This window comes from Nelusetta ayraudi, unplaced genomic scaffold (genome assembly GCF_046127955.1).
Source record: "Nelusetta ayraudi isolate G7.1 ecotype Tasmania unplaced genomic scaffold, CSIRO-AGI_Nayr_v1 ptg000026l, whole genome shotgun sequence".
NCBI lineage: Eukaryota > Metazoa > Chordata > Actinopteri > Tetraodontiformes > Monacanthidae > Nelusetta > Nelusetta ayraudi.
The window spans coordinates 10,619,535-10,645,000 of NW_027466076.1; the positions used below are offsets into that span (position 1 = coordinate 10,619,535).

General features: G+C 41.1%; 2 protein-coding genes across 5 annotated transcripts in view; both read left to right on the forward strand.

The window, feature by feature from the left end:
* LOC142890625 (uncharacterized) lies at window positions 1-9,241 on the forward strand. 3 transcript variants are annotated; one of them, XM_076029824.1, is made up of 6 exons: window positions 1-27; window positions 494-582; window positions 5,637-5,660; window positions 6,009-6,392; window positions 6,736-6,773; window positions 7,199-9,241. In XM_076029824.1, the coding sequence occupies exons 4-6, from the start codon at window positions 6,039-6,041 to the stop codon at window positions 8,847-8,849; spliced, it is 2,043 nt and encodes a 680-aa protein (XP_075885939.1). In that variant the 5' UTR covers window positions 1-27; window positions 494-582; window positions 5,637-5,660; window positions 6,009-6,038; the 3' UTR covers window positions 8,850-9,241. The 3 variants fall into 3 exon arrangements, with proteins under 3 accessions (XP_075885939.1, XP_075885940.1, XP_075885938.1); XM_076029825.1 differs by lacking the exons at window positions 1-27; window positions 494-582 and having other exon boundaries at window positions 5,168-5,660; XM_076029823.1 differs by lacking the exons at window positions 1-27; window positions 494-582; window positions 5,637-5,660 and having other exon boundaries at window positions 5,674-6,392.
* Window positions 9,242-24,787: 15,546 nt separating this feature from the next.
* LOC142890627 (uncharacterized) overlaps window positions 24,788-25,466 on the forward strand; it is a 9,655-nt gene continuing 8,976 nt past the window's right edge. Inside the window, exon 1 of one of the 2 annotated variants that reach the window (XM_076029827.1) lies at window positions 24,788-24,882. The gene's annotated coding sequence lies outside the window, so the exon portion shown is untranslated. Of the gene's footprint in view, window positions 24,883-25,376; window positions 25,394-25,466 lie in introns of those variants that run through there. The other variant, XM_076029828.1, reaches the window with a different exon arrangement.

The following is a 25,466-nucleotide window of genomic DNA, read 5'->3' on the forward strand; positions in this document are numbered from 1 at the left end:
TTCAGATGACTGTAGCGACAGCAACAGGTAGGAAACCTAATGCGTCAACTTCTTTATGAATGTTACGATGAGCATAAAGTTGCCCGAAATTCTTTCATGCTCAAAACATTTTAACATAGAAACTTAAAAACAACAATTGATTATGCACAATTCAGATGTTTTTTTTTTTTTTTTTTAATTATTTCTATGATATTTTTTTTTCATCACATTAAGATCACTACATTGCAATGTTCATAAGAAAAAGCAACCTCTCCTGTTGCAGTTAGCACTTGCAGCAAGTTTTGACATTTCCTGCTTGTAATTGTCATACAATTGAGACAGCCATGCCAACATGAAGAAGAAGTTGGGGGAATGCTGCAGTGTTTGTTGGGTATCCTTGAAAAACAAATACAAACCTTGCAGTTGCAGCGAGTTCCTTTCGTAGCTCAGGTAACACAGAGACAGGGCCCCTAATTCAACAATTTCATTCAAGATGTGTTTTCTTCTTCCGCAGGAGGAATGATCTATTTCTCATAAATTCTGCAACTAGCATGGTCAACTAAATTCTTCATTTAACTCCTCTGAAGTGGCTGCCATCACAATGTGAGTATTGTTAGGTTCGTTTCCTAGCGTTAATTAATGCAGTTGTGCAAACAATACACTACAGAACTAGACTGACATCTCATACAAAATTAAAAAAAAGGAACTTTTGGTGTGTTGCCTCTTGTTGATGGTGAAAAAGGAACAGGAAAATCTTCTCTGGTAAATGCACTGGTCAACTATGCCATGAGAGTGAAATGGGAGGACAACCTCTGGTTTGAGGTTGGAGAGCAGGGGTGTCAAACTCAAATACACAGAGGACCAAAATGTAAAACAAAATGAAAAACCGAGGACCGACATTGATATTTATTGAAGGAAACTTCCTCTAGAGAGAACAGTGAACCTTTTTATATAGACCCAAACTAGCTTTGCTTCAACCTGAATATGGAACAAGCAAAGCTTAATACTAGACAATAAATAACTTAATATTGCACACATGCAAACCCCCCCCCCCCAAAAAAAAAACAACTCATCAAAATAAATAAAATGTAAATAAAAAAACAGACTTCTGATTTAAATTTCAACAGTAACATTTTCCCATTGGCTAATTATAAATTAAAAAATATAAATCAACAATAAACCAGTAATAAGTCATAATAATAATAATAATAATAATAATAATAATAATAATGATAATAATAATAATAATAATATATCCTTGAATGAACGTCCTGTCCTGATTGAGGTGCCAAAATACCAGTAGAGCATTCTGAGATTCTGAGCATTAGCAATAAATGTGCTGTGTAATACTGGTGGGCCAGCTAGTAGTTATTTTGTATTGCCTTATGGGCCAAATGTAATCACACTGCGGGCCAAATTTGGCCCGCGGGCCAGAGTTTGTCACCTATGTTGTAGAGGATGAGAGGCGCAGCCAATCTGAGAGTCAGACTTCAGATGTTATCATCTCGAGATCTTTGGGTTTGAAGGTGGAACTCTGCCCTACTCGCGGACAATCATTGGCACTCCTGGTTTTGGATCTACCAGAGGAACTGAACACGATGAGATCATCATTAAAAGACTGTTTGACTGCTTCCGCTCAAAAAATGGAGTTCAAGAGCTCAATGCGGTGGCTCTAGTGCTGAAATTTACTGAGAACCAACTGAATGACCGGCTGAAGTACGTCTTTGATTCAGTAGTGTCTCTGTTTGGAAAAGATGTAGAAAAGAAGCTTGTTGCGCTAATCACACACTCTATAAGAAATAAACCAAAAAAATGCTCTTAAAGCCTTGGATGCTGCAAAAGTGAAGTACGCCACTGATGATAACAATCAGCCAGTTCACTTCCTGTTCGACAACATTCAGAAAGAAGAGAGGACGGAGGATACAGAAGTGCTAAGCGTTCATTTGATGCATCCATGATAGGACTGAGTCAGTTCTCTCATTTCTGAACCAATCTGGACCTCAGAAGATGATGACCACTGTAGCTGTTCTTAACAGACAGAAATACAACAGTGTCAGGAAGCTTTAAGGAAATATGAACAAAAAATGAAGAACAATGAGAACTTCACTGTGGAGGTTGATGAGCAGTTTAAGGGAAAAGAAAACATCAGCGGTGGCCTCTGGGGGTTATTATTTTACAGTGGAGCAACCTGCTGCACAGTCTGTGAAGAAAACTGTCACCACCCCGGATGGACCATTGCCTGGTATCCAAAAGACTGTGAAGTCATGGAAAGTGTCCACTGCACCTCCTGTGCTGGGAAGTGTCCTGCATCAGCACATGTCAAAGAAAAGTGGAAGACAAAGATAAATGTCTGGAGGAATGCTACCAGCACGTCATGTCCCTGGAGAAGATGGCCCTGCAAGCCAATTCCATTCACACTGCAGTCTACTTAGACTTCCTGATTGAGAAGATGAAGGAGAAGGGAGACCCTGAGAGGATCAGGAAACTGGAGGAGATGAACAGCCGAGTGGACGAAGACACGAGGGCGGCAATGCGGTACAAGCTAGCGGGTAGTAAAGGAGTAAAAATGAAATAGCTGATCAGACAGCGGATGTTCTTCTGCTCAGCTCAGTCAAAGTGACCACCTCAGAATAAATATAATGATGTAACCTTTAGAATGATATACTATGAGACACTTTGTTTCAAATCAAATATAAGATGTTGTTAAGGGTTTATGAAGGTTTAGTGCAACTGAAAAACTATCATCTGTCTTTATGATTACTTTAGTGAACCTGTTGAAGGCTCAATTTGTGTGTTCGGCATTTTTATCCGGTGTGGCAATGCAAAAGGCTTTCGCTTAAAAATTATTAAAAAAGAGCAATAATTTCAATAGTGTATCTTTTTTTTTCTTTTCTTTTTTGCTTCGTCACTTCTCAGCTTCCCCTGACCTCAGCCTATTAGCTGACTGCCTTCTGTCAAAAAAGACAAACAAGAGGAAAAAGAAGTCTCAAACATTTTGTCTAAGAGCCAAGCCAGAAACTCTACTTCCACCACCTCTCCCAGACACTCCCACTCCTCCACACAAGTCAGGACCAACTGCACTTTTCATTCAATGTCCTCCTCAAGATGTTACACAAGCAGTCAGTACCTTAGCACACAAAGTGCTGACTTGACATTGAGGATATGTAGTGCAAACTCAAACTACTTGCCAGAAGTGAACTGAAAAAAAATAAAAGGGATCAAAATAAACAATTGGATGTGAATACACTGTTATATGGGACGTCCAAATGTGGACATGGAAAAGAATCTTGAGGTGGGAGGTGGGTGCCTCAGCTTTTATTTCCCCCTCTGAGAAGAGTTTACTAGAAATCACATGACCACAGAGCACCCCCCAAGTGGCAGTAGCACTTCTTAATGGCTCTAGAAAGTGCGATGTGATGCTAAATGGATGCTCATGGTGTGCTGATACTCATTTGTGGCCAACTTGATATTATCACTATATATAATATACAATATAACTTGATATTATCAAGAAACACAATGGAACAGAAAGAGTTCTGAGAGAAAAACAGTAACATAATTTAAGATGAGAAGAAATTGGCATATTGTATTGCTGCTCTTGCTATAGGAATGCAAGAGAACTGCCACTTGATTCTTTACAATGTATGCCCATGCTTTTATTAATGTTAACTTTATTTCTTGTTTACTCAACTGTTAATCTCTGTAATATGTCTGCTGGTGTCTTGGTCTTGATAACACACTCTGAACTGCACAGTATTTTTTTTTTTTTGGGGGGGGGGTCAAACCAGGAAAGTTTCACAAAGAAAAGTGGATTCTGATGGGTTAAGCACCCTTCACTAGCGAGAACATACTATATTTGTGGGAAAATATGGCTGATACACTGTTGGAGTTGAGTGTTGCTGTCAGGCATTTGGAGTAGATGGCTCTTGTACGATGCCAGACTATAAAATCATAAAAGTCCAGCAGTGAAAACTCCCAACAAACACAAGTTGTGCAGTGCTCAAACTGGAGAGTCTGGCAGTGAGACGAGAGGGGAGGTGTGTCTGGAAAAAGGAAGGGGGGTGGGGGGTAGTTGAAGGCAGGTGCATCAAATCCAGTTGGAGACAAACTGAGGTGAAGTTGACGGCATCAAGTGAGACTGATGAGGATAATCAACAAGGTGGGGTGAAGCATAGACACAGGAAGTGCAAAACACTCAGACAAGGACGGCAATAATCCACAGAAAGAGGGGAACTACTAAAAAAAAAAAAAAACTAGAAGAAGCAGAAACTCAAGACGATGCAGACACAGAACCTAAAAAATAAATAAATGAAGAAATAGACATAAAAAAAGCCATCAGGTCACATGATGACACAGAAAGCCATGCAGACACAAGGCAGTATAATCAATAAATAAAATCCAAACACAAAAAGCAACACCATCCTGCTACTGGGTGAAACAGGGACAGGAAAATCTACCCTGATCAACGCTCTGATGAATCAGGCCTTGGGAGTCCAGTGGGAGGACGATGTCTGGTTTGACTGTGTAGAAAATGAGCAACAATCAGATGGACAGCAGGGAAACCAGGCAGACAGTCAGACATCAGATGTGATCTCTGTTGCACGCCTTGTTGATTTCTTGTGACCATATATGCTGCATTGTCGGCAAAGATCTTTCAGGAGTAATATTACAACAAATATGACATACAATTGTCTTGGTTTTTATAATTGAAAAGTAAATTAAGGGTTAAAAGTGAGGGTTGGCATGGATGTCTTTAAACAGGGCCTGCATGCACCTTGTTTGATTTCACAAACTCATAATACGTGAAACAGCAAGCTGGTTGTACTGAAGAAGTGAACAACATTCAACTGACCGCAACAAACCAAACTCAGGCACAGTGGAAAAAAAAGCACAAACCACAAAAGGAAGCCTTTATAGTCTACAGGAAATGAAGATGAAGGCTGACATTTCGCATGCAGCAAGCTCACTTGACACATTTATGAATTTATTTATTGAGCATTATCTACTCAATCCACAAAATGAAAAAACACTAGCAGGGTGCGTTGCGCTGAAATCTTGTGGTGCTATGCCATAGAGATGTCTTCAAAATACTGCTGTTAATCCTTTGGGCAACTGTTGAATATTGCAACTTTGAGTTACATTTTATTGATAATGTGTACGAGGTTTAACCCTGTTTCATACAATATAAATATATACAAATAAGAACGGTGGTTTGTTTTTGCTGACAGCATAAATAATGAGATAGTAGAAAATATTTTTGGGGCTTCCACTGAGGGATGCAACACTGTACAAAGATTATTAAACAGTCTCTGCCCAGTCTTCTTAATGTCCTCCTTATGCTTATTCCTTATGCTGTGAATGGACCAAATCTAGACAAAATAGATCCAACGTCCCAGCCGCAGCCACCTAAACTACCAGTCAACATTCAGAAGAGACATTGGGGACAGAAGTGAAAGAAATCATACCGACGATGAACAATTTAGAGTGAACCACAGATTCAGATCTGGACCTTTTGTTGGCATTGTTCTTGCGACCGAAAGAGGAATACATTTGATTGCCATTGTGAACATGTGATCATAGCTCACTCACCCTCCCGAACTCTACCTCTCCCTTCCAAGTTCTTGTAACATAAAAACCTGTGTCTCTGTCTCCTTCAGAGAACTGGAAGAGGTCAGGAACAGGTAAGAACACTTAACACTGTATATTTCCCACTGCTGAAAACATGGACACACAATGAAGATTTATTGGATATTTGAATTAATCCTTTGAAATAAAAGTAAATATCTGAAATTCTAAATTGTAACGAAAATGTGTTTCCTCGTATTCTTTTTTTTTTACTTAGACAATTTTTAGTCATGTCATCACCAAACAGGAACACACACACACACACACACACACACACACACACACACACACACACACACACACACACACACACACACACAAAAGGGCCCTGTCTGAGGACCAAAAGCAAGTGGTAACTTGTTTCTAGAGTTTCAAGGTAGGCTGCCTTCTGTTGCCTCATACAGAGACCCAAGACTCCAAGGACCACCGTGGCAATGGCCACCTCAGAATGTAAGCAGACTCTGATCTGGAAACTGCAGAAGAAGATACCAGGATTGGACTTTAAGCAACTAAAGACTGTAGCTTGTGAGATTGGAAAAGTTGACAAAGAATGGATGAGGGACACATCCACGATGAGTGAACCTGAAGTTTACAACCTGACTGTCAACTTTGTGTGGAGTGATAAGCTGAAGGAAAGCAAGGATGAAGGTTTGTCTGACCTTCTGCATCTCCTGGAAGTGGTCGAGAACTTGCTGAGAGGCAACACTGATCCTGAGAAAAAGGACCGGGTGGATCTGCTGTGCCATGATTCCAGAGGCAGCTCAACATCTAAGGTCTCGTCTCAGGCGGTAAGACTCACTGACTTGGTCAAGTTAGTTGTCCTGTTTAGAGTTTAGGGTCAATAGCAGTCAAATGTGACTCAGTGATGATTTTTATTTTTAATCTTTATCACCTTGTGTACGAAAGTTGGAAATCAGTGTGCTGCAATGTAGCAAGAGACAGGCAGGGGTTCAGAGAAGTTCTGAAATTTTAAAAATGTTCTACCAGTCTTAGACAAGACTGATTTAAATCTTTATCAGTGTGTGGGTTTTATCTTATTTTACTTTTTCTCAGTGGCACCTGATCTTTACTTACTTCTTTCAAAAAATCTTTTGATGTCCATTGGTAGTAATATTGACCCTTTGCCCCCAGGAAGGTAATCAGCTTTTGTCAGCTGGCAAGAAGGGCAAGTAAGTAATATGCTTTTTACTGTTTCACAGTTTAGATGACATAATGTGAGAATATGGCTGAAAAGGTCAGTTTATGATCTTAAACAAGGACTTCGTCCTGCTAGTGGCAGAATTTAAAACACACAGAGCAAGTCAACAAAAAGAGTGTAGTAATAATAATTACAGCTTTATCAATCAGGTTCTACTGAAGGCTGTCCCAGATGTAACCGTATAGGAACATTGAAATCTCTGAATGTGTCATTTAAAGCAACAAAGTTGTGAGGAATGAAGTTTTACCCCTGACACCATGACGACCGGGACCACTTGTTTTTCTATGCAAAATTGTTGCAAGTTGTTCCTACTCAATTTTTTTTTTAAATAATTAAAAATAGTGAAAGTGAATGACCTGTTATCAGCCCCTAATTCCTACATTTATGTCTCTACAGGACAACCTCTAAATTTGGCCACATCTCTTTCATCAAGACAGGCTGTCCTAATGTTTACCTGGTGAAGTGTGATATAGAGAAGGCTGACACAGTAAAAATATGTGTGTTTGGCAAAAAAAATCCAAACATTGGAAATCAAACCATCCTGCTAGTGGGTGAAACAGGGACAGGAAAATCTACCCTGATCAACGCTCTGATCAATCAGGCTTTGGGAGTCCAGTGGGAAGACAATGTCTGGTTTCACTTTGTAGAAAATGAGCAACAATCAGATGGAGAGCAGAGAAACCAGGCAGATAGTCAGACATCAGATGTGATTGTGTACCAGCTGTTTGGGTATGAAAGCAAACCTCTGCCCTGCTCTCTCACCATCATCGACACTCCTGGATTTGGAGACACCAGAGGAACTGACAGAGATGATAAAGTGACCCTCAGATTATTGGAGTTGTTCCGCTCAGGTCAAGGTGTTCATGAGATCAATGCAGTGGGTCTGGTAGTGAAAGCCAGTGAGAACCGAGTGAGTGACCGACTGAGGTACATCTTTGATTCTGTGATGTCTCTGTTTGGAAAAGACATGGAGAAAAACATTGTTGCTCTCCTCACACACTCTGATGGTTTATCCCATAAAAATGTTCTCCAAGCTCTGGAGGACGCAAACGTTAAGTTAGCCAAAGATGAAGATGATGAGCCTGTTTATTTTTTGTTCAATAACTGTCAGCACCTTCAGAGAGAAAAGAAGACCAACGCTGGTATGAAAGCTGCGTGGGACATGACAATGAGTGAAATGGACCAGTTCAGAGAGTTTGTAGACAAGAGGACACCTCAGAACGTGCAAGAAACTGTTGAGGTGTTGGATACACGTGTTAGATTGACAGCATGCATCCAAAACCTGAATGAGAGAATCACATGGACAGAGATGAGGCAGAGAGAAATCAAACAGACTGAGGAAGCTCTGGAAAAACATGAGGAAGAGATTGAGAGTAATAAAGATTTCACCATAGAAGTTGATGAGCCTTACATAGACAGAAAAACAATCGAAGGTGGCAAGTGGTTTTTTGGCAGGTTTTATGATGGAGCTGTGACCTGTTCTGTCTGTAAGGAGAACTGCCACTACCCAGGGTGCACGCATGCCAGGTCACCATCAAAATGTAAGGTTATGAAGGGGGATCGCTGCATCTCCTGTACAGGAAAGTGTCATGTGTCAAAACATGTGAAAGACAGGTGGGTGTATGTGAGCAAGACTAGAAAAGTTAAGATGAATTTGCAGGAAGTAAAAGAAAAACATGACATGAACCTGGAAGAAAAACATGAAAAGTCCAATCTTCTGGACCAACTTAAGAAGAAAGTGCAGAAATATCAGAAAGAAAAAGATCAGTTCCTGGAAGAGGCCTATGGTCATGTCCTGAACCTGGATAAGACTGCACTGAATCAGAATTCAGCGTCAACACGGAGCCACTTGGATTTTCTGATTGACAAAATGAAGGAAAAACAAGACTTTAGAAAGGCCAAGACAATGGAAGGGATTAGAAAACGCATGGATCAAGCTAAAGGGTTTAGGGCAGCTTTAAACTATTTTTTGGGGATAAATGAAACACAACATGGGAAGTGCTTAAAAAATCACCAACTGACCAGCAGCAAACCATTCAGAAAATAGCCTTTTGAGAGAATAAGCACGTTGAGGATCTGTATTTGCAAAATAAAATGTAATCACACAATTTTCTTCAATAATATGGTTAGATGTGAGGTCCTTGCTTTTGGATATTTGATTGCTCTTCACCACTGTGCCTTCTCTATAGTTATCACGCCTGTGTATAACGTTGCCAAGTCAATGTTGTCGGGAAATGCAAACTAACTCAACATAAAGGAGTTAAGCCTGGTGGAGGCGCCTCCTCCTGTGTGTGTTTTTTTCTGATGGAAGTTAGTGATAAGTTTGATTATTAAATTGATGCGAGTGTGGAAGACAAGACTGAGGACAGACAGCCTCTGAGTCATGGATGTGTGTCACTGATCATTTTTGCTTGCCAAACAATAAAAATCACGAAATCATTACGTGTCACCTCTCGTCACTGTTGCTTCGCTGAGGTTGCATAAAATCCTGAACTTTTGGTCATAGTTAAAATAAAACTTATTTTGTTTGTTTTTATTTCAGAATAAAACAATAAATAAAAAATTTGCACCGTTCATGTCATCACAGAGCTTAAAGTTAAATAACACAACATAAGCTGGCCTAAACTCCCAAAAATAAACCTTGAGAAGAGGCACCGGCAAAGTGTCCAACTCCTTTAACTTTGAAACCCAACTTTGTGCAAAAGTGTTGACATCAGAGGCCAGTTGCTGAAGCACAATACATTTTAGAGTTATAGTTTCTAGTTGCAGAACAGTACAACTGTTGTCACCTGGGGTTTCCAGTTTTCAAGTGGTGCCAATCATCTTCAGCAAGTGAACCAATCACTGAACTCCATTTTGAAAAGCAGCAAACTCTACAAATAAAGCAAGGTTATCAGTTTAAGCACTGAATGCAGTGTCTTTGTGTTGTATTGAATGGGTTGAACACATGCAGAAAAGTCCAGCACGGCAGTGCCAGTCTCTGACACTTGCACTCAGTGCTGCGCACATCAACGTGCATCCCAGCAAATTAGGCTTCTCCACAAGGTGAAAGCAGTCGGCCAACTCTTGGCTCTTTGGGGATTAGATTCAAGAGAGAAGCCAAAATCTTGAAAAGAGACAGAAGGAAAACTAAACAACATGTTAATACTTAAGCCACCAGGGGCTCACGGTGTTCAGTCAAAACAGAAAGAGGGATGAAAGAAGATGCCAAGAAAAGGAAAAAATGGCAACTAATGAACTTGTAAGAGAAAGTAAAAGTCATGAAGAGGGAATGGTGCCACCTCGTCCCACTCCACCCCAGTCTTCCATTTTGACTTTCCTTCCACTGGGCCAATTTCTAGTAAATCATGTGACCACACTGGACCCACCCTTTCCTTTCGTCAGTCTCCCTTCATTGTGAACAGAAAAATGTCAGGCTTTGCTGGCCTGTCAACTTCAAAACTTCAAATGTATATTGTAGTATTAGTGTGTGTGTGTGTGTGTGTGTGTGTGTGTGTGCGTGTGTTTGGGTAAGGTCACTGTGGTTGTGTCACTTTGTAATTTTAAAGGCTTAATTTTTGTACTTAAGTGTTACATTCAAAGAAAAAGGAATCTGACGGAACAGATTCTACCAGGAGTTTTGTGCGTATGTTGAGATGTAAAAGTGTACTTTGCCATGAACTAACATGCTTATATGTCTAAGTTTTTAGAAGCTACTCACAAAAAATGTATGATATTCAACTCTCTGGTTTCTGATATTTGAGTTTGTGATGTCTCTGTTTGAAAAAGATGTTTGATAAAAATATTACTGCACGCTCTTGAGGATGCAAACATTGGATTAACTGCGGATGGAAATAAAGTGTTGACTAATGTTCACTTCCACACCTGCCAGAGAACAGAAAGAACCAGGAGGAATAGATGTATCATCAAACTGCTTCTGTAACATAAAGCATGTTTTTACAGGCTACGTATTTTATACAATATGTGCTTCTCACACCGTGGTGAGGTTTGTCGTGACTTGTTGTTTTTTTTTAGTCCTGTCATTTCATGTTTTTTTTTTTTTTTTTTTTTTTTTTAAGAAACCAATTCTCCTCTCGTTTCAGAGCACTTGCCCTCCCTCATGTGTCATCTGTGCGTCTGCCCTGATCTTCCCCTGTTCCCCATTACCTTCCATGTGCTTCAGTAGTTTGTGTCTCCCTTGTCTCGTGCCAGAGTCTTTGTCCGTAGGTCAGTTCACCAAAGCCTGTTTTCAGCCCATGTCCACAGTCACAGAGATTGCCACACGTAAGCCTTTGTTCCTTGAGATGAGTGATTTTTTTTGTCATGGTTTCTGTTCATAGCTGTTTGTTTTCCTCTCTAAGAGTGATTTTGATTCTGTGATTATAGGCCTCAAGGAAGACCCAGGACACGCTGGAGGGTCTAAGTCTCTCTGTCTTTTCTACAAAAAAGAAAAAAAAAAACAAAACTCTCAGACCTTGAGCTATTCTCAAGCCAATGCTCCTAAACATTAAGGTTTAAAAATAAAACAATAGTTTTTTTTTTTTTTTTACTTGCGTGCACTTCACTGTGTGCTTGTGTGTGTGAGTGGGAATAAAACTGAATCAAAAAAAGGCACCAGGATCTCGTAATTACGATCAAAGATCTCGTAATCATGAGATCTTTTCTTTTACGAAAAAAAAAAGAAGGAAAAAGTCTTATCAATGGGCAACGATGGCAGGTTTTTGACATGTACAACTGAAGTACATAGCTAACGTTAGCAGCTGCTTGTAGATGTCAGTCATTTTCAGACAATGAAGAGAAAATCCACATACATCTCTTCTTATTTCAAGAAGAATATTAGAACAGAAGAAGAAGAGACGACAGGGGAGCAACAGAGGCTGAGTGAGGAGGAGAAGGAGGACGGAGTAGAGGAAAAGACCGACCAGGATACACAGCCAGCATCAATAACAGAGCCAGACGCCGGGCAGGACTCAACAAAAGCAGCTGTTCGACCCGTTCCTGGACCAACAGGTGAAATTATGACTGTGTGGCCTTAATAATGAAACGGACGACTGTGTGGTCCACTGTTTCTGACACAGTGTGTCAAATCCTCTGAGCTGATGTTTTAATACAGGTTTCTTGCCAGAAGCAAAGGCGAGAGAGCACAAACTGAGGCTCACATTAATCAATCAAGTATGTTCTCCTACTGTCTTTTGATTGAATTTCCTACTTTGTTCTGAGATGGCATTTCACTATTGTGGCATGGAGCGGATTTCTGTTTCAGAGCTCACATTGAACTGTGATGAACATATCGTTCTGCTGTTGAGAGACATGCAGGAAGAGTCTAGTATTTTTTTTTCTTCGACCCATTACCACTGAGCGATCGTGGAAATGTTAGCGTGCCTCTGCAGAAAAACAAAAAGCATCTGAAGAGGTGGGACGGGATGTCTGCAGTGTCCTTTTCCTCTCACTGCGGTTTAGTGGAAATCACGTGACCACAGAGCGCTCCGCTACCCTCCACAACATCACGTGTTCTCTATGTTTGGTTGAAATTCTTTCCCCTGCAAACTGACTGAGCCACTCACGGTCAGTTCTCAGAGTTCAGATGACTGTAGCGACAGCAACAAGAAACCATAAGCATCAACTACTTTGTGAATGTTACGATGAGCATGAAGTTGCACAAAATTCTTTTATGCTCAAAAGATTTTAACAAAATAAACCAAAAACAATTTGGTTTGAGTAATTCAGATTTTATTTATTCTTTCTATGATATTTTTTTATTATCACAATAAGATCACTACATTGCAGTGTTCATAAGAAAAAGCAACCTCCGCTGTTGCAGTTAGCATTTGCTACCAGTTTTGGCATTTCCTGCTTGTAATTGTCACGCAATTGAGACAGCCATGCCAAAGTGAAGAGGAAGTTGGGTATCCTTGCTGCAATTCCTTGAAAAAAAAAACAAAAAAAACCTTGCAGTTGCAGCGAGTTCCTTTCGTAGCTCAGGTAACACAGAAGCAGGGCCCCTAATTCAACAATTTCATTCAAGATGTGTTTTCTTCTTCCGCAGGAGGAATGATCTATTTCTCATAAATTCTGCAACTAGCATGGTCAACTAAATTCTTCATTTAACTCCTCTGAAGTGGCTGCCATCACAATGTGAGTATTGTTAGGTTTGTTTCCTAGCGTTAATTCATGCAGTTGCGCAAACAATAAGAAATAAGAAAACTACACTGACATCTCATACAAAAATGAAAAAAAAGGAACTTTTGTTTTTTTTAAAAAGTATTTTGGCTTTTTTGTGAATCAGTGTCTTTACTTTTATTCAGGACCACTCCATTTAAATTCAAACACATCACCTCAAAAGTTCTGATCCAATCTGGATTTCCCACTCTGTACCAGCTGACATCTGAGAAGGAGATGATTGGAACTCTGACAAAACATACCTTTGGGAAAAGAATTCCAAACAAGGAAAACAAAACCATCCTACTTAAGAGTGAAACAGGAGCAGGAAAATCTTCTCTGGTAAATGCACTGGTCAACTATTCCACGGGAGTGAAATGGGAGGACAACCTCTGGTTTGAGGTTGTAGAGGATGACAGGCGCAGCCAATCAGAGAGTCAGAATTCAGATGTGATCATCTACCAGATCTTTGGGTTTGAAGGTTGAACTCTGCCGTACTCACTGACCATCATTGGCACTCCTGGTTTTGGATCTACCAAAGGAACTGAACACGATGAGATCATCATGAAAAGACTGTTTGACTGCTTCCGCTCAAAAAATGGAGTTCAAGAGCTCAATGCGGTGGCTCTAGTGCTGAAATCCACTGAGAACCGACTGAATGACCGGCTGAAGTACGTCTTTGATTCAGTAGTGTCTCTGTTTGGAAAAGATGTAGAAAAGAAGCTTGTTGCTCTCATCACACATTCTAATGGAAAGAAACCAAAAAGCCTTGGATGCTGCAAAAGTGAAGTACGCCACTGATGATAAAAATCAGCCAGTTTACTTCCTGTTCAACAACAACCAGCAAGAAGAGAGGACGGAGGATACAGAAGGACTTAAGCGTTCATTTGATGCATCCATGATAGGACTGAGTCAGTTCTCAGAATTTCTGAACCAATCTGGACCTCAGAAGATGATGACCACTGTAGCTGTTCTTAACAGACAGAAATACAACAGTGTCAGGAAGCTTTAAGGAAATATGAACAAGAAATGAAGAACAATGAGAACTTCACTGTGGAGGTTGATGAGCAGTTTAAGGGAAAAGAAAACATCAGCGGTGGCCTCTGGGGGTTATTATTTTACAGTGGAGCAACCTGCTGCACAGTCTGTGAAGAAAACTGTCACCACCCCGGATGGACCATTGCCTGGTATCCAAAAGACTGTGAAGTCATGGAAAGTGTCCTGCACTGATGCAGGAAGTGTCCTGCATCAGCACATGTCAAAGACAAGTGGATCTATGTGAGCAAGACAAGAAAAATTCTAAGAACCCTGCAAGACATGAAGAGGCATGAAGAAAACAAGACAGGAAGTGAGAGGCAGTCGAGCCTTTTGGAAAATCTTAATAAGAAAATAAATGGCCTTGTGAAAGACAAAGATAAATGTCTGGAGGAATGCTACCAGCACGTCATGTCCCTGGAGAAGATGGCCCTGCAAGCTTATTCCATTCACACTGCAGTCTACTTAGACTTCCTGATTGAGAAGATGAAGGAGAAGGGAGACCCTGAGAGGATCAGGAAACTGGAGGAGATGAACAGTCGAGTGGACGAAGACACGAGGGCGGTAATGCGGTACAAGCTAGCGGGTAGTAAAGGAGTAAAAATGAAATAGCTGATCAGACAGCGGATGTTCTTCTGCTCAGCTCAGTCAAAGTGACCACCTCAGAATAAATATAATGATGTAACCTTTAGAATGATATACTATGAGACACTTTGTTTCAAATCAAATATGTGACGGCCCTGTCTCAATGTAACTTGTTGCGGCTCTCAGCTGTTTCTGCCTTTCAAGGTAGCGGTGGAATGTGGGAGTGGCATCTTCCGATTAGGAGACCTGTGCCGGTGCCCCCCGCAGGATAAAAGGCCGACTGCGTGTGCCGCTCGGTCTCTTCCCCATTCTCCATTCAGCAGCCATAGGTGTCCGGCCGACTCTCAACTTCCTTTGTTCTTTTTGCACCTGACAACACCCCACATCCTATTATTCACTCATCCACACTTACACTACTGATAATACTGACAAACACACTCTATAGATTTCATTATTTTGCTTTAATTATCTATTTTGTTATAATAAAATGTTTTGATTTACCGCAATCCGCAGTGTCCCTCCCGTTATTGTCGTAACTCTAGAGCCGGGTTATGACAAATATAAGATGTTGTTAAGGGTTTATGAAGGTTTAGTGCAACTGCAAAACTATCATCTGTCTTTATGATTACTTTAGTGAACCTGTTGAAGGCTCAATTTGTGTGTTTGGCATTTTTCTCTGTTGGTGTGGCAATGCAAAAGGCGTTTGCTTAAAAATGATTAAAAAAGAGCGATAATCTCAATTGTGTGTCTTCTTCTTTTTTTTTTTTTGCTTAGTCACTTCTCAGCTTCCCCTGACCTCAGCCTTTTAGGTGACTGCCTTCTGGCAAAAAAGACAAACAAGAGGAAAAAGAAGTCTCCAACATTTTGTCACAGAACGTGGCCAGAAATCCTACTTCCACCTCTTCAAGACACTTTCACTCCTCCACACAGGTCAGGGCCAACTGCACTCTTCATCCTCCTCAAGATGTTACACAAGCAGTTGTGTCAGTCAGTACCTTAGCACGCAGAGTGCTGACATTGAGGATTTGTAGTGCAAATTCAACCTACTTCACAAAAGTGAACAGGAAAAAATGGATCCAAATAGACAAATTGGATGTGAATACAGCGTTATATGGGACGTCCAAATGGGGACACGGAAAAGAATCTTGAGAGGTGGGACAACCCGAAACAGGTTGCGGATGCCTGCAGATCGTGCCTCGGCTTCAATTTCCCCCTCTGAGAAGAGTTTACTTGAAATCACGTCACCACAGAGCACTCCCCCTCCCTCTGTCTCCAACACCGCAGGTTCTCTCTGTGTGGAAATACAGGTCTGCTCCGTCCTCTCGAGCTAACAGCAGCTGGCAAAGAGGGCAAGATGAGTTAGGTAGTGGCAGTAGCACTTCTTAATGGCTCTAGAAAGTGCGATGTGATGCTAAATGGATGCTCATGGTGTGCTGGTACTCATTTGTGGCCAACTTAATATTATCACTGTATATAATATACAATATAACTTCATATTATAAAGAAACACAATGAAACAAGAAGACTTCTGAGAGAAAAACAGTAACATAATTTAAGGTGGGAAGAATAAGAAATTGGCATATTGTGTCGTCTATTGCTGTAGCTATAGTAATGCAAGAGAACTGCCTCTTGATTCTTTACAATGCATTCTCATGCTTTTATTCTTGTTAACTTGATTTATTGTTTACTCAACTGTTGATCTCTGTAATATGTCTGCTGGTATTTTTTGGAGGGCGATTTCAGGTGCGTTTCATTCCTTTTTTTTGTATAGTATTTATACTGTGTTCCTCGAGACTTTTCTGTCAGTGAGCTTGATCTAACTAGGCTGATACACTGTTGGAGTTGAGTGTTGCTGTAAGGCGTTTGGAGTAGATGGCTCTTGTACAATGCCAGATTATAAAATCATAAAAGTCCAGCAGTGAAAACTCCCAACAAACACAAGTTGTGCAGTGCTCAAACTGGAGAGTCTGGCAGTGAGACGAGAGGGGAGGTGTGTCTGGAAAAAGGAAGGGGGGGTAGTTGCCCTGCGATGAACTGGCGACTTGTCCAGGGTGTCGCCCTGCCTTCACCCTAAGACAGCTGGGATAGGCTCCAGCAGACCCCCGTGACCCTGAATAGGAATAAGCGGGTATAGAAGATGAATGAATGATGAATGGGTAGTTGAAGGCAGGTGCATCAAATCCAGTTGGAGACAAACTGAGGTGAAGTTGACGGCATCAAGTGAGACTGATGAGGATAATCAACAAGGTGGGGTGAAGCATAGACACAGGAAGTGCAAAACACTCAGACAAGGACGGCAATAATCCACAGAAAGAGGGGAACTACTAAAAAAAACAAACTAGAAGAAGCAGAAACTCAAGACGATGCAGACACAGAAGCTAAAAAATAAATAAATGAAGAAATAAACATAAAAAAAAGCCATCAGGTCACATGATGGACACTACAGAAAGGGGGACATGACACAGAAAGCCATGCATGTCAGGTGTTGGTGGACTCAAATGCACGACAACCACTGATGCAGTTTAAGAGGTTTATGGAAGAGTAGAGGTCGGGCAGTCCAGGGTCGAGAACCAGTGCAGGCGGTGAGAGAGGCAGGCGAGATCGGCGTCAGGGACGGGCGGAGGTCGATGACAGCGACAGGATCCAGACGGGACAGACGAGTAACGTAGTCAGAGCCGAGCAGGGTCGTTACCAGGGAGTCGGTCCGAGGACGAGGCTGAGGCGGAGGCAGGGTTGGAGGCGGACTGTTGTCAACCGGGGAACGAAGGAGCACAACAAGGAGACAGGGGCTGGACTACTGGTGCAAAGCAAAACAGATAATCTGGCAACGGGGGAACACGGGAGACTGGTTAATAAAGGCAGCGCAGATCAAAGGCGAAGATTGTTGGCTATCAAGATAATAGGGGAAGATTGTTGGCTATCAATATCAAAGGGGCGTTGGCTTGGAGACCATGATAATGCAGACACAAGGCAATATAATCACTGCTTCACTCTCTTCTACATCATCATCATGTGGATGCTTCAAACCATGAATATTTGAGCAAAATAGAGAATGGTTTAACAGAAATGATGAATGTGAACAACTGGATATCAATTCCTAACGACTGAATTTATGTTTGTACAGGATTTCCTGTTCTAATGTTGGAGATATCAATGACAAAATGTGCCAACCAGCACCCCTGCACCTAGTGTTGCTATACATGAACTTAGGCTACGGTGTAAAAACAAACAGATCTGTATATTAAAACTTAAATCCCTGGCCACACCCCACAGTTTTAACGAAACAAAACTAAGGGCCAGGTACCAGAGTGCGACAGAAGGCACAGAGTTCTGCAAGGGCTTCTGTACAGACGTAAGTGCAACAACTCAGGTCGAGCGTTCCTCCTCAGCCGGCAGCCACCGGCAGAGGAAGTGGCTTGGCTTCTTGTACTCTCGGACAAGTGGAGGCCGAGTGGAGCAGGTGCCGCACCAATGAGGAGTTAGGTGCTGGGAAGGTTTTTTCCTGCTTGGACAGCCGATCCTCCTCAGCGCTGCACCAATCGGAGGAGAGGAGAGGCAAAGCAGTGCCGCCAAGGCCGGGTATCTCGACAGGTAGGTCTCTTGGAACAGAAGAGGAAAGAGCAAAACAAACAAAAGCAACTGGCGACTTGTCCAGGGTGTCACCCTGCCTTCGCCCTAAGACAGCTGGGAGAGGTTCCAGCAGACCCCCATAGGAATAAGTGGGTATAGAAGATGAATGAATGAATTTGAAGATGGGTGTGGTTCTTAGAAACTTGGCCTTGTGAATAAAATAAATAAGACGTTGACTACTATGTCTAATTTGTTGTCTTTTAGTGAGACACCAAAGATAATACCATTACGATCGATATCCTGCATATCTGTGGTTTTACGACTTAACCATTCCTTGAAGTGTTTCCAAAACAACTGAATATATGGGTCATGAGATGAAGAGATGCTCAGTTGTTTCAGAATCACCTTTACAAAAAACACACTCATTACAAATATCCAGTCCAAATTTTACTCGTAAATATTCTTATGACGGATAGAAATTATTCATGATCCTGTAGTGAATTTCTTTGGTTTTGGGTGGGACTGGATTTTTAAAGATTCTTATTTAGATAATATAGATAATATAGGTTGGTGCAGAATATTATTTCTACATGTCTGAACAGGTAAAAAAAAAAAAAAAAAAAGGTTTGTAAGATAGGATCCTGATCATTTGTTTGAGCACTTTTTGTCAAGAAAATGAAATCCTTTAATATAAGTGGTATGGAGATGAGGTGGGGACTGGCAGTACAAAGCGATATTTTTTGCTAGGATAAGGAATGCATTTGGAATGGCATTGATAAGACATTTACATTCTTTTGGGCTACAATCAAAGTCCAATTTGCCACAAAAATCACTGTAATAAAATACACCAGTCGGTCCAGTCCTAAAATAAGACAGCAGCAACAGAATCCACATGCAAAACATCTTTTGTTATAATTACAGTGAACAAATTAATCTGGTACCTGATTGACTGTTGTCTTCATTCAGTGTTACACATTTAACACATGCAATTTTATGTTTTTTTTTTAAGTTAATAAATGAAAACAAATACTACATATCTGTCTTATGTGAATGATAGGATATGTCACAGAAATGCTATTTTCTGCCTTATAGTTGGGACAGAACAACTGTATGTGATGACATGGCCGCAGGTAATCTATGTGAACCCATGTGATATATTTTGGAACAGCGTTTGAGCTTTTCTTTACAGTGGCTTACATCCTTCAAAGTCAATGTCAGTACACCAATAATAACATGAAATGATACTGTCATTTAGAGCTCGATACAGCTTTGTGGAGCTCGGAGGAGTTTTACCCAAATGAAGAAAAAAATTGCCAGTACTGTAATATTGCCACAGAGGCAACCAGAACCCACCTGGACATGGTCCACTTGAAGAGTACTGCGTGCTTCAGTGATGATGCAGTTGGTAAGCATAATTAGTTTGTTTTGTATAAATTTTTCTGTTTTGTTAAAATGTTGCCCAAATTTAGTGTCACGTCAGTCTGTATTTCTGGCCTAATACCTTAATTTTTTCCACAGACACTTTTTGTATAGCATGTCGCTGCCAGAAATAGCTGGCACAACAGAGCCATTGGCACTGTCTCAAGTGCAACTCAATGATACAGTGAAAGCATTCTTTTGAAAATCACCTCAAAACCCATGGTAAGATCATTAAAAAAAAAAATAAAAAGAAAGAAAGGAAGATATCGTACCTTCATCAGCAGTGCGTGTAGCCCATTTGTTTCTCCCCCCCCACAGAGTGGTCTATGTAAAATGGAACATTTTAAAGTAAAAGTAAATTAGCACATCTATTGCCAATACCATTTCTGTTTGAAATTAGGCTCCTCTTATGTCTTGACAGTGGCTTTGGCTACGAATGTAAACCTTGTTTATTTGACATTTTCATCTGTACTCCCTGAGCAGGAACAGAAAACACAAAGTGTGATTCAGTTGGAATTCCTAGGGTTTAACTGTGTGCAGTGGTTTCCTTTACCTTTTTTTTCTTTTTTTTTTAATGTGTCTATTTTAATTGTGTGCAGTGGTGTTATTGTGTATTTTATTTGTACAGTGTTTAGTTTTTCTTTTTTTTTTTTTTTTAATCTTTTACCTGGAGCGATCATCCAGATTATGCACCGGTGCGAACGCCAAACAGGGGCATTTAAAAGGACAGACGCCAGAAAGGAAGGGGAGGGCGGGACGGACACGAGGGACGCGAGACAATGGGTCGGAAGGAACTGGAGCAGAACGAGATGGAACGGAACGGGAGTGGCCGGACTATCGGGTGGCCAGGAAATGGAATCGTCGTCAAACTGCAGCTGGACAGGCCCTGGACAACGCCCGGGAAGGAGCGGACCTGGGGTGGCCCCGTGGGATACGGGTGGGGATGGCTGCCCTAATACTCACGGGCGTGCTCAGGAGGGAGTGGACGTCTGATGGACAAGTGACACCTGACACGGGACAAAGACGGGACAGGGGCGGGGGACGGGACAGAGGGAAAGTGACGTGGAGTCACAGGGGGGTGTGGTGGCGATGCACCCCTCTCTGAGTTATGTACCCTCTATTAGACCTTGTTCAGACTGCCAGCCAAAATGAGATTTTTAGCCCATCCAGATTGAAACCCGATGGCTTTTTTTTTGTAGTCTGAACAGTCACAAACCATATGAAATCTGATTTTTGCAAGACAGATTGAAACCACCTTCGAGAGGTCGTTTCAAATGACATTTGGACAGATGCGTCTCAGTCTGAAATCTGATTGGAAACAGATTTGCCTGCCATCTGAACGCAGCCTTAATGTTTTCAAATGCTGTCTGGCACTTGTCAGACCGGACAAACTTGATGCCTGTTTTCAGTAAATCGGTTTCAGTAAACGACAATTCAGTAAATCAGAGGTGCTATAACTGTTGAGAAGTTCTTTCAGAAAACGTGATAGAAACCGACCAACCCCAGGAATGTGCAGCACGACTAGCTGGCAGAAGTAGATGAGTGATAAGAGCAGAGGATTGCACGTAGGTGCCACTCCTATTGACTAAAAGAATAGGCAACTGATGGTTTACTTTGCTTCTTTAGTCTCTAAAGTTTAGAGAACTGCCACTACCTAATTCATCCTGTTCTCTTTGCCCGCTGTTGTTAGCTTGAGAGGACGAAGCAGACCTGTATTTCCGCACAGAGAGAACCTGCAGTGTTGGGGATGAATGCAGGGGTGTCAAACGTACGGCCCGCGGGCCGGATTAGGCCTGTAAACTGGGTTTTTGATGATTTTGCTAAGTATTAAAAACTACAATTTTTCAATGAAAGAAACTGCTGTTCTATATTTGTCCACTCGTTTCTGCTTCGCAAACAAACTTAATGTTAGGACTGAGCAAGTCGGCACAAGTACAGCCACTCATGTCTCATACTGGCTACTCTCATTGCCCCAGAATGCCTCTGTCAAAACAGACAAAGCTGATGCAGAGTAGTGTTGCCAACTTGGAGACTTTCTCGCTAAATCTGGCGACTTTCCAACTCCCCATGGCGACTTTGTTTCGTCAAGAGCGACTAGCGACAAATCTAGCAACTTTTCCTGGTGTTATTGGCGACTTTTCCGGTATTTTGGAGAGTGACATGAAAGCAAGTATCGTTCCTCCACAGTTCCTGTTGTCCTGTGCGAGCAGCGGGTGTTGCCCAGAGAGGAACAGAGAGAAGACCCTCAGAGAGGAGACCCTCACCACCCAGGCAGCAAATGAGTTGCTGAACCCGCCCTTTCTTACAAAGCGGGATGTAAATGTAAAGGTTTATTCATTGTTCCATTAAAATAAATCACTGCATTTGACTCACACAGCCTCAGTCACTTACTAGCCCTTAATTCTAAGAACTTAGAGTCCATCAACAGTCCTCTTAAATTACGCGGTTCACAGTAGATGCGAACAGGCGTGCGGCTCGCGCCATGCAGTTGTCGTTTCGGCGTCTGCTCTATTTTGTGCGCGAGCCGCGAGCGATCCTCGTCAATAGTACAGGAAGTCGCAAAAAAAAAAAGAAATAGAAAATCCGGTGAATTTTCAAAATAAACTAATTTCAAAATAGAAACCGAATGACAAATTCGATCATATTTGTATGTTATATTTGTCTGTACATTGTATCAGAGTGCGAGAGAGATTAAACAAATACACACACACACACACACACACACACAGAGGAAGACTTGATCAAAATACGTCTGTTTGATCCTAGAGATGCCGGTCAGTGATCATTATGAAAGAGGTCTTGAGATGGACACCTGAGTGGGTGTTAACATGCTGCATTTGCAGAAAGCAAGTATTTGCCTACTCCCATGTTGATATGATTATTAAAAAATGGAAAAATATCAGTTTACGGTAGATTTAGAGCAGGTAAAAAAATATGCGATTAATTTGCGATTAATCGTGAGTTAACTATGGAAAACCATGCGATTAATCGGATTAATTTTTTTAATCGACTGATAGCTCTAGTATATATATATGCAGATATAAATATATGTATATATGTACAGCTCTGGAAAAAAATGAGAAACCACTGCAAATTTCTCTCAAATCAGCATCTCTACATGTTTGACAGCCATTCCATTCCAGTGTCTGTTGAATTACAACACAGGCACACCCCATTCTACTTCATGAAGTATTGATTAGGTGAGCACCTGCACAAAATCTTGTTTAGCAAGGAAAAGAATAAGAACCACCTGCTATGGTCATCACTACCCTCTTGCAATAGGACCAGCTGGATGGTAAAAACAGTGTTAGTAGTACCTCAAAAGTAATTGGAATTAAAAAAAAATAACTACTGACCATTCAAAAAGAGTTCAAAAGAAAGGTTGCGAAGGACGCATGAATCAAGCCACGTACAAGGTCGTCCTTGAAGAAAACTAAACTTGCTTCCTTCTGCTCTGATAATGTTCCCCAACTCTGAGGACTGTCTTTTCTAGCAGGACAATGCTCCATGCCACACAGCTAGGCCGATTAAGGTGTGAATGAAGGACCACCAGATCAAGACCCTGTCACGGCCAGCCCAATCTCCAGACCTGAACCCCATTGAAAACCTCTGGAATGTGATCAAGAGGAAGATGGATGGTCACAAGCCATCAAACAGAGTGGCATGAGGTCACCCAACAGCAATGTGAAAGACTGGTGCAGAGCATTGCCAAGACACATGAAAGCTGTGATTAAAAATCAGGGTTATTCCATCAAATATTGATTTCCAAACATTAATATTGTGGTGTTTCAAAACAAATATAAACTTGTTTTCTTTGCATTCTTTGAGGTCCGAAAACACTGTATCTTTTTTGGTTAGTTTGACCATTTGTCATTTTCTGCAAATAAATGCTAGAAATGACAATATATATATTTTTTTTTGAATTTTGGAGAAATGTTGTCAAACATGTTTATTTTACTCACATGGCTATAAATAGTAAAATCAGAAAAACTGATAATTTTGCAGTGGTCTCTTGCCAGCCAGAGCTGTAAAAATGATGTACAGCTGATCTGTGCATTCCCTTTCACTAAACTAAAGTTAAAGCTGCTTCTTTGAAGGATTACTATAAACTCCAATTTAGTCCTAGAGTAGCTCTAATCTACCTTCTTACAATTTCTGTTTAATCCAGAACAGACAAAATCTATGACTATTTTAACATAAGTCTGTGCAAGTCATTTAAAGTTAAGCCAGCTCAAACTGCATTTTAGTCTGGAACTAGGCTTAAGTCTTTTGGCAACTAAACCTTCATATTCTCCGTCACCTGTTGTGGGTTCACCGTGGTGGCAACCCGGCTGAGTTCAGTTTTAGAGGTTCTCAGTGCTTCTCATCCAATCACAGGACACATAAGTGTGAAGCTCAGTGTAAAGCCAGCTAGCTGGCCTTAGCACTGGATATTTGAGATCTGATTGGCTGTCACATGTAACTGAGGTCCGTTCACAGCCGGCAGGTGCCTGTTATGCCAGTTCTGCTGGCCTGAGGCAGATTTCTGGAACCTGACAGCACAAGCTTGTTGAAATATGATTGGATAAAAACCCTACCGCAATATACGACAATGGAAGCAACACAACCAGGTGTATATTATATGATGTGAACAGAACAGGCTATGGAAAATAACTTTATTATCATCTTTATGTGAAAATGTACTCTAGTGGATTGTCAGGTGGGCCATGATGTGTAGATGATGATGAAGAATCCCCATTGACACCGACTAGATTATATAGATTATATAGAAGTAAGTTTATTACAAAAGCTGCAGGCATCGATCGGGCACCCTGGTCTGCCTGAGGGGAGTCTAGTCTTGTGGCCAGATGTGAACACCTCCAAAGATACAGCTCCAGCACCACAGTTTTATTCACACCGATCTTAACACATTGGGGAATATCCTTTTAAAGGGAAGACGTCCTGGAAAGAATGAAAGAACATGCATGGGAGCTGCTGAATACATATAAGGTATGGGACGCTGGGGAACTTCTGTCCATATATTTCCATCCCTGTTTTCTCTGGCTAGAAGTAACTCATTCACAAAGGCATGATTAATGGCATGTTTGTCCTGTTTTCGTATGCAGTAAAATGTAGTCAAGACTAAAATGAATCAGTTATTTCACTGGAACAACATTCTATTGGATGTCGTCATTTCTTCAGGTCCCATCAGTGAATGCTTTGTTAAACAACAAAGGATGGGTGTGACGTACGTGCTGATTTACAAGCAGATAAACACACCCTCCATATATTATCGCTCCTTGTGCTCTGCACAATCAGTACCGTTCCAGAATCCTTTCTGCAGACAACCACAGGTAAAGTACTTTTCGACACATAAATGTGTTTACATAAGTGTACTTTAAAACAAATCTAGTTTGGCTTTCCTGCCAATATAACAGAGTTTTGAGACGTGTTTATTTTTTAATGCCAGTGTGTGCAGTCCTGATGTTCTCCAGCAGGGTTTTCCACGCGTGTGGGCTGCAGTAACTTAATGGTGTCCCACCACAGGGTATTTGTTCTAACATTTAGGATAATTAGAAGGCTGGTGCTGGAGGACCTAAAGGCCTGTGGTGTTTAATAAGACAGAAGTATGTCTAATAAATAAGAAGGTCCAAGATCAATTCACTACATTGATCTAAGACAGTGTTCTTCAACCAGTGTGCTACGGCTCACTAGTGTGCCGTGAGATAATGTTCGATGTGCTGTGAAAAATTATACAATTTCACTGAATTGGTCTAAAAGACAAAAAAGAACATTGTTGAGTGACTGTGCTTTAAAAGAGATGTAAGCCTATTTTCCTCCCTCAGTTCCCTTGTTTCACACTGAGTGAGTATAAATAAATGAAGGGTCTATATTGTCATTAATAGGCTGAAAATGTAATTTTATCATATTTTGGTTG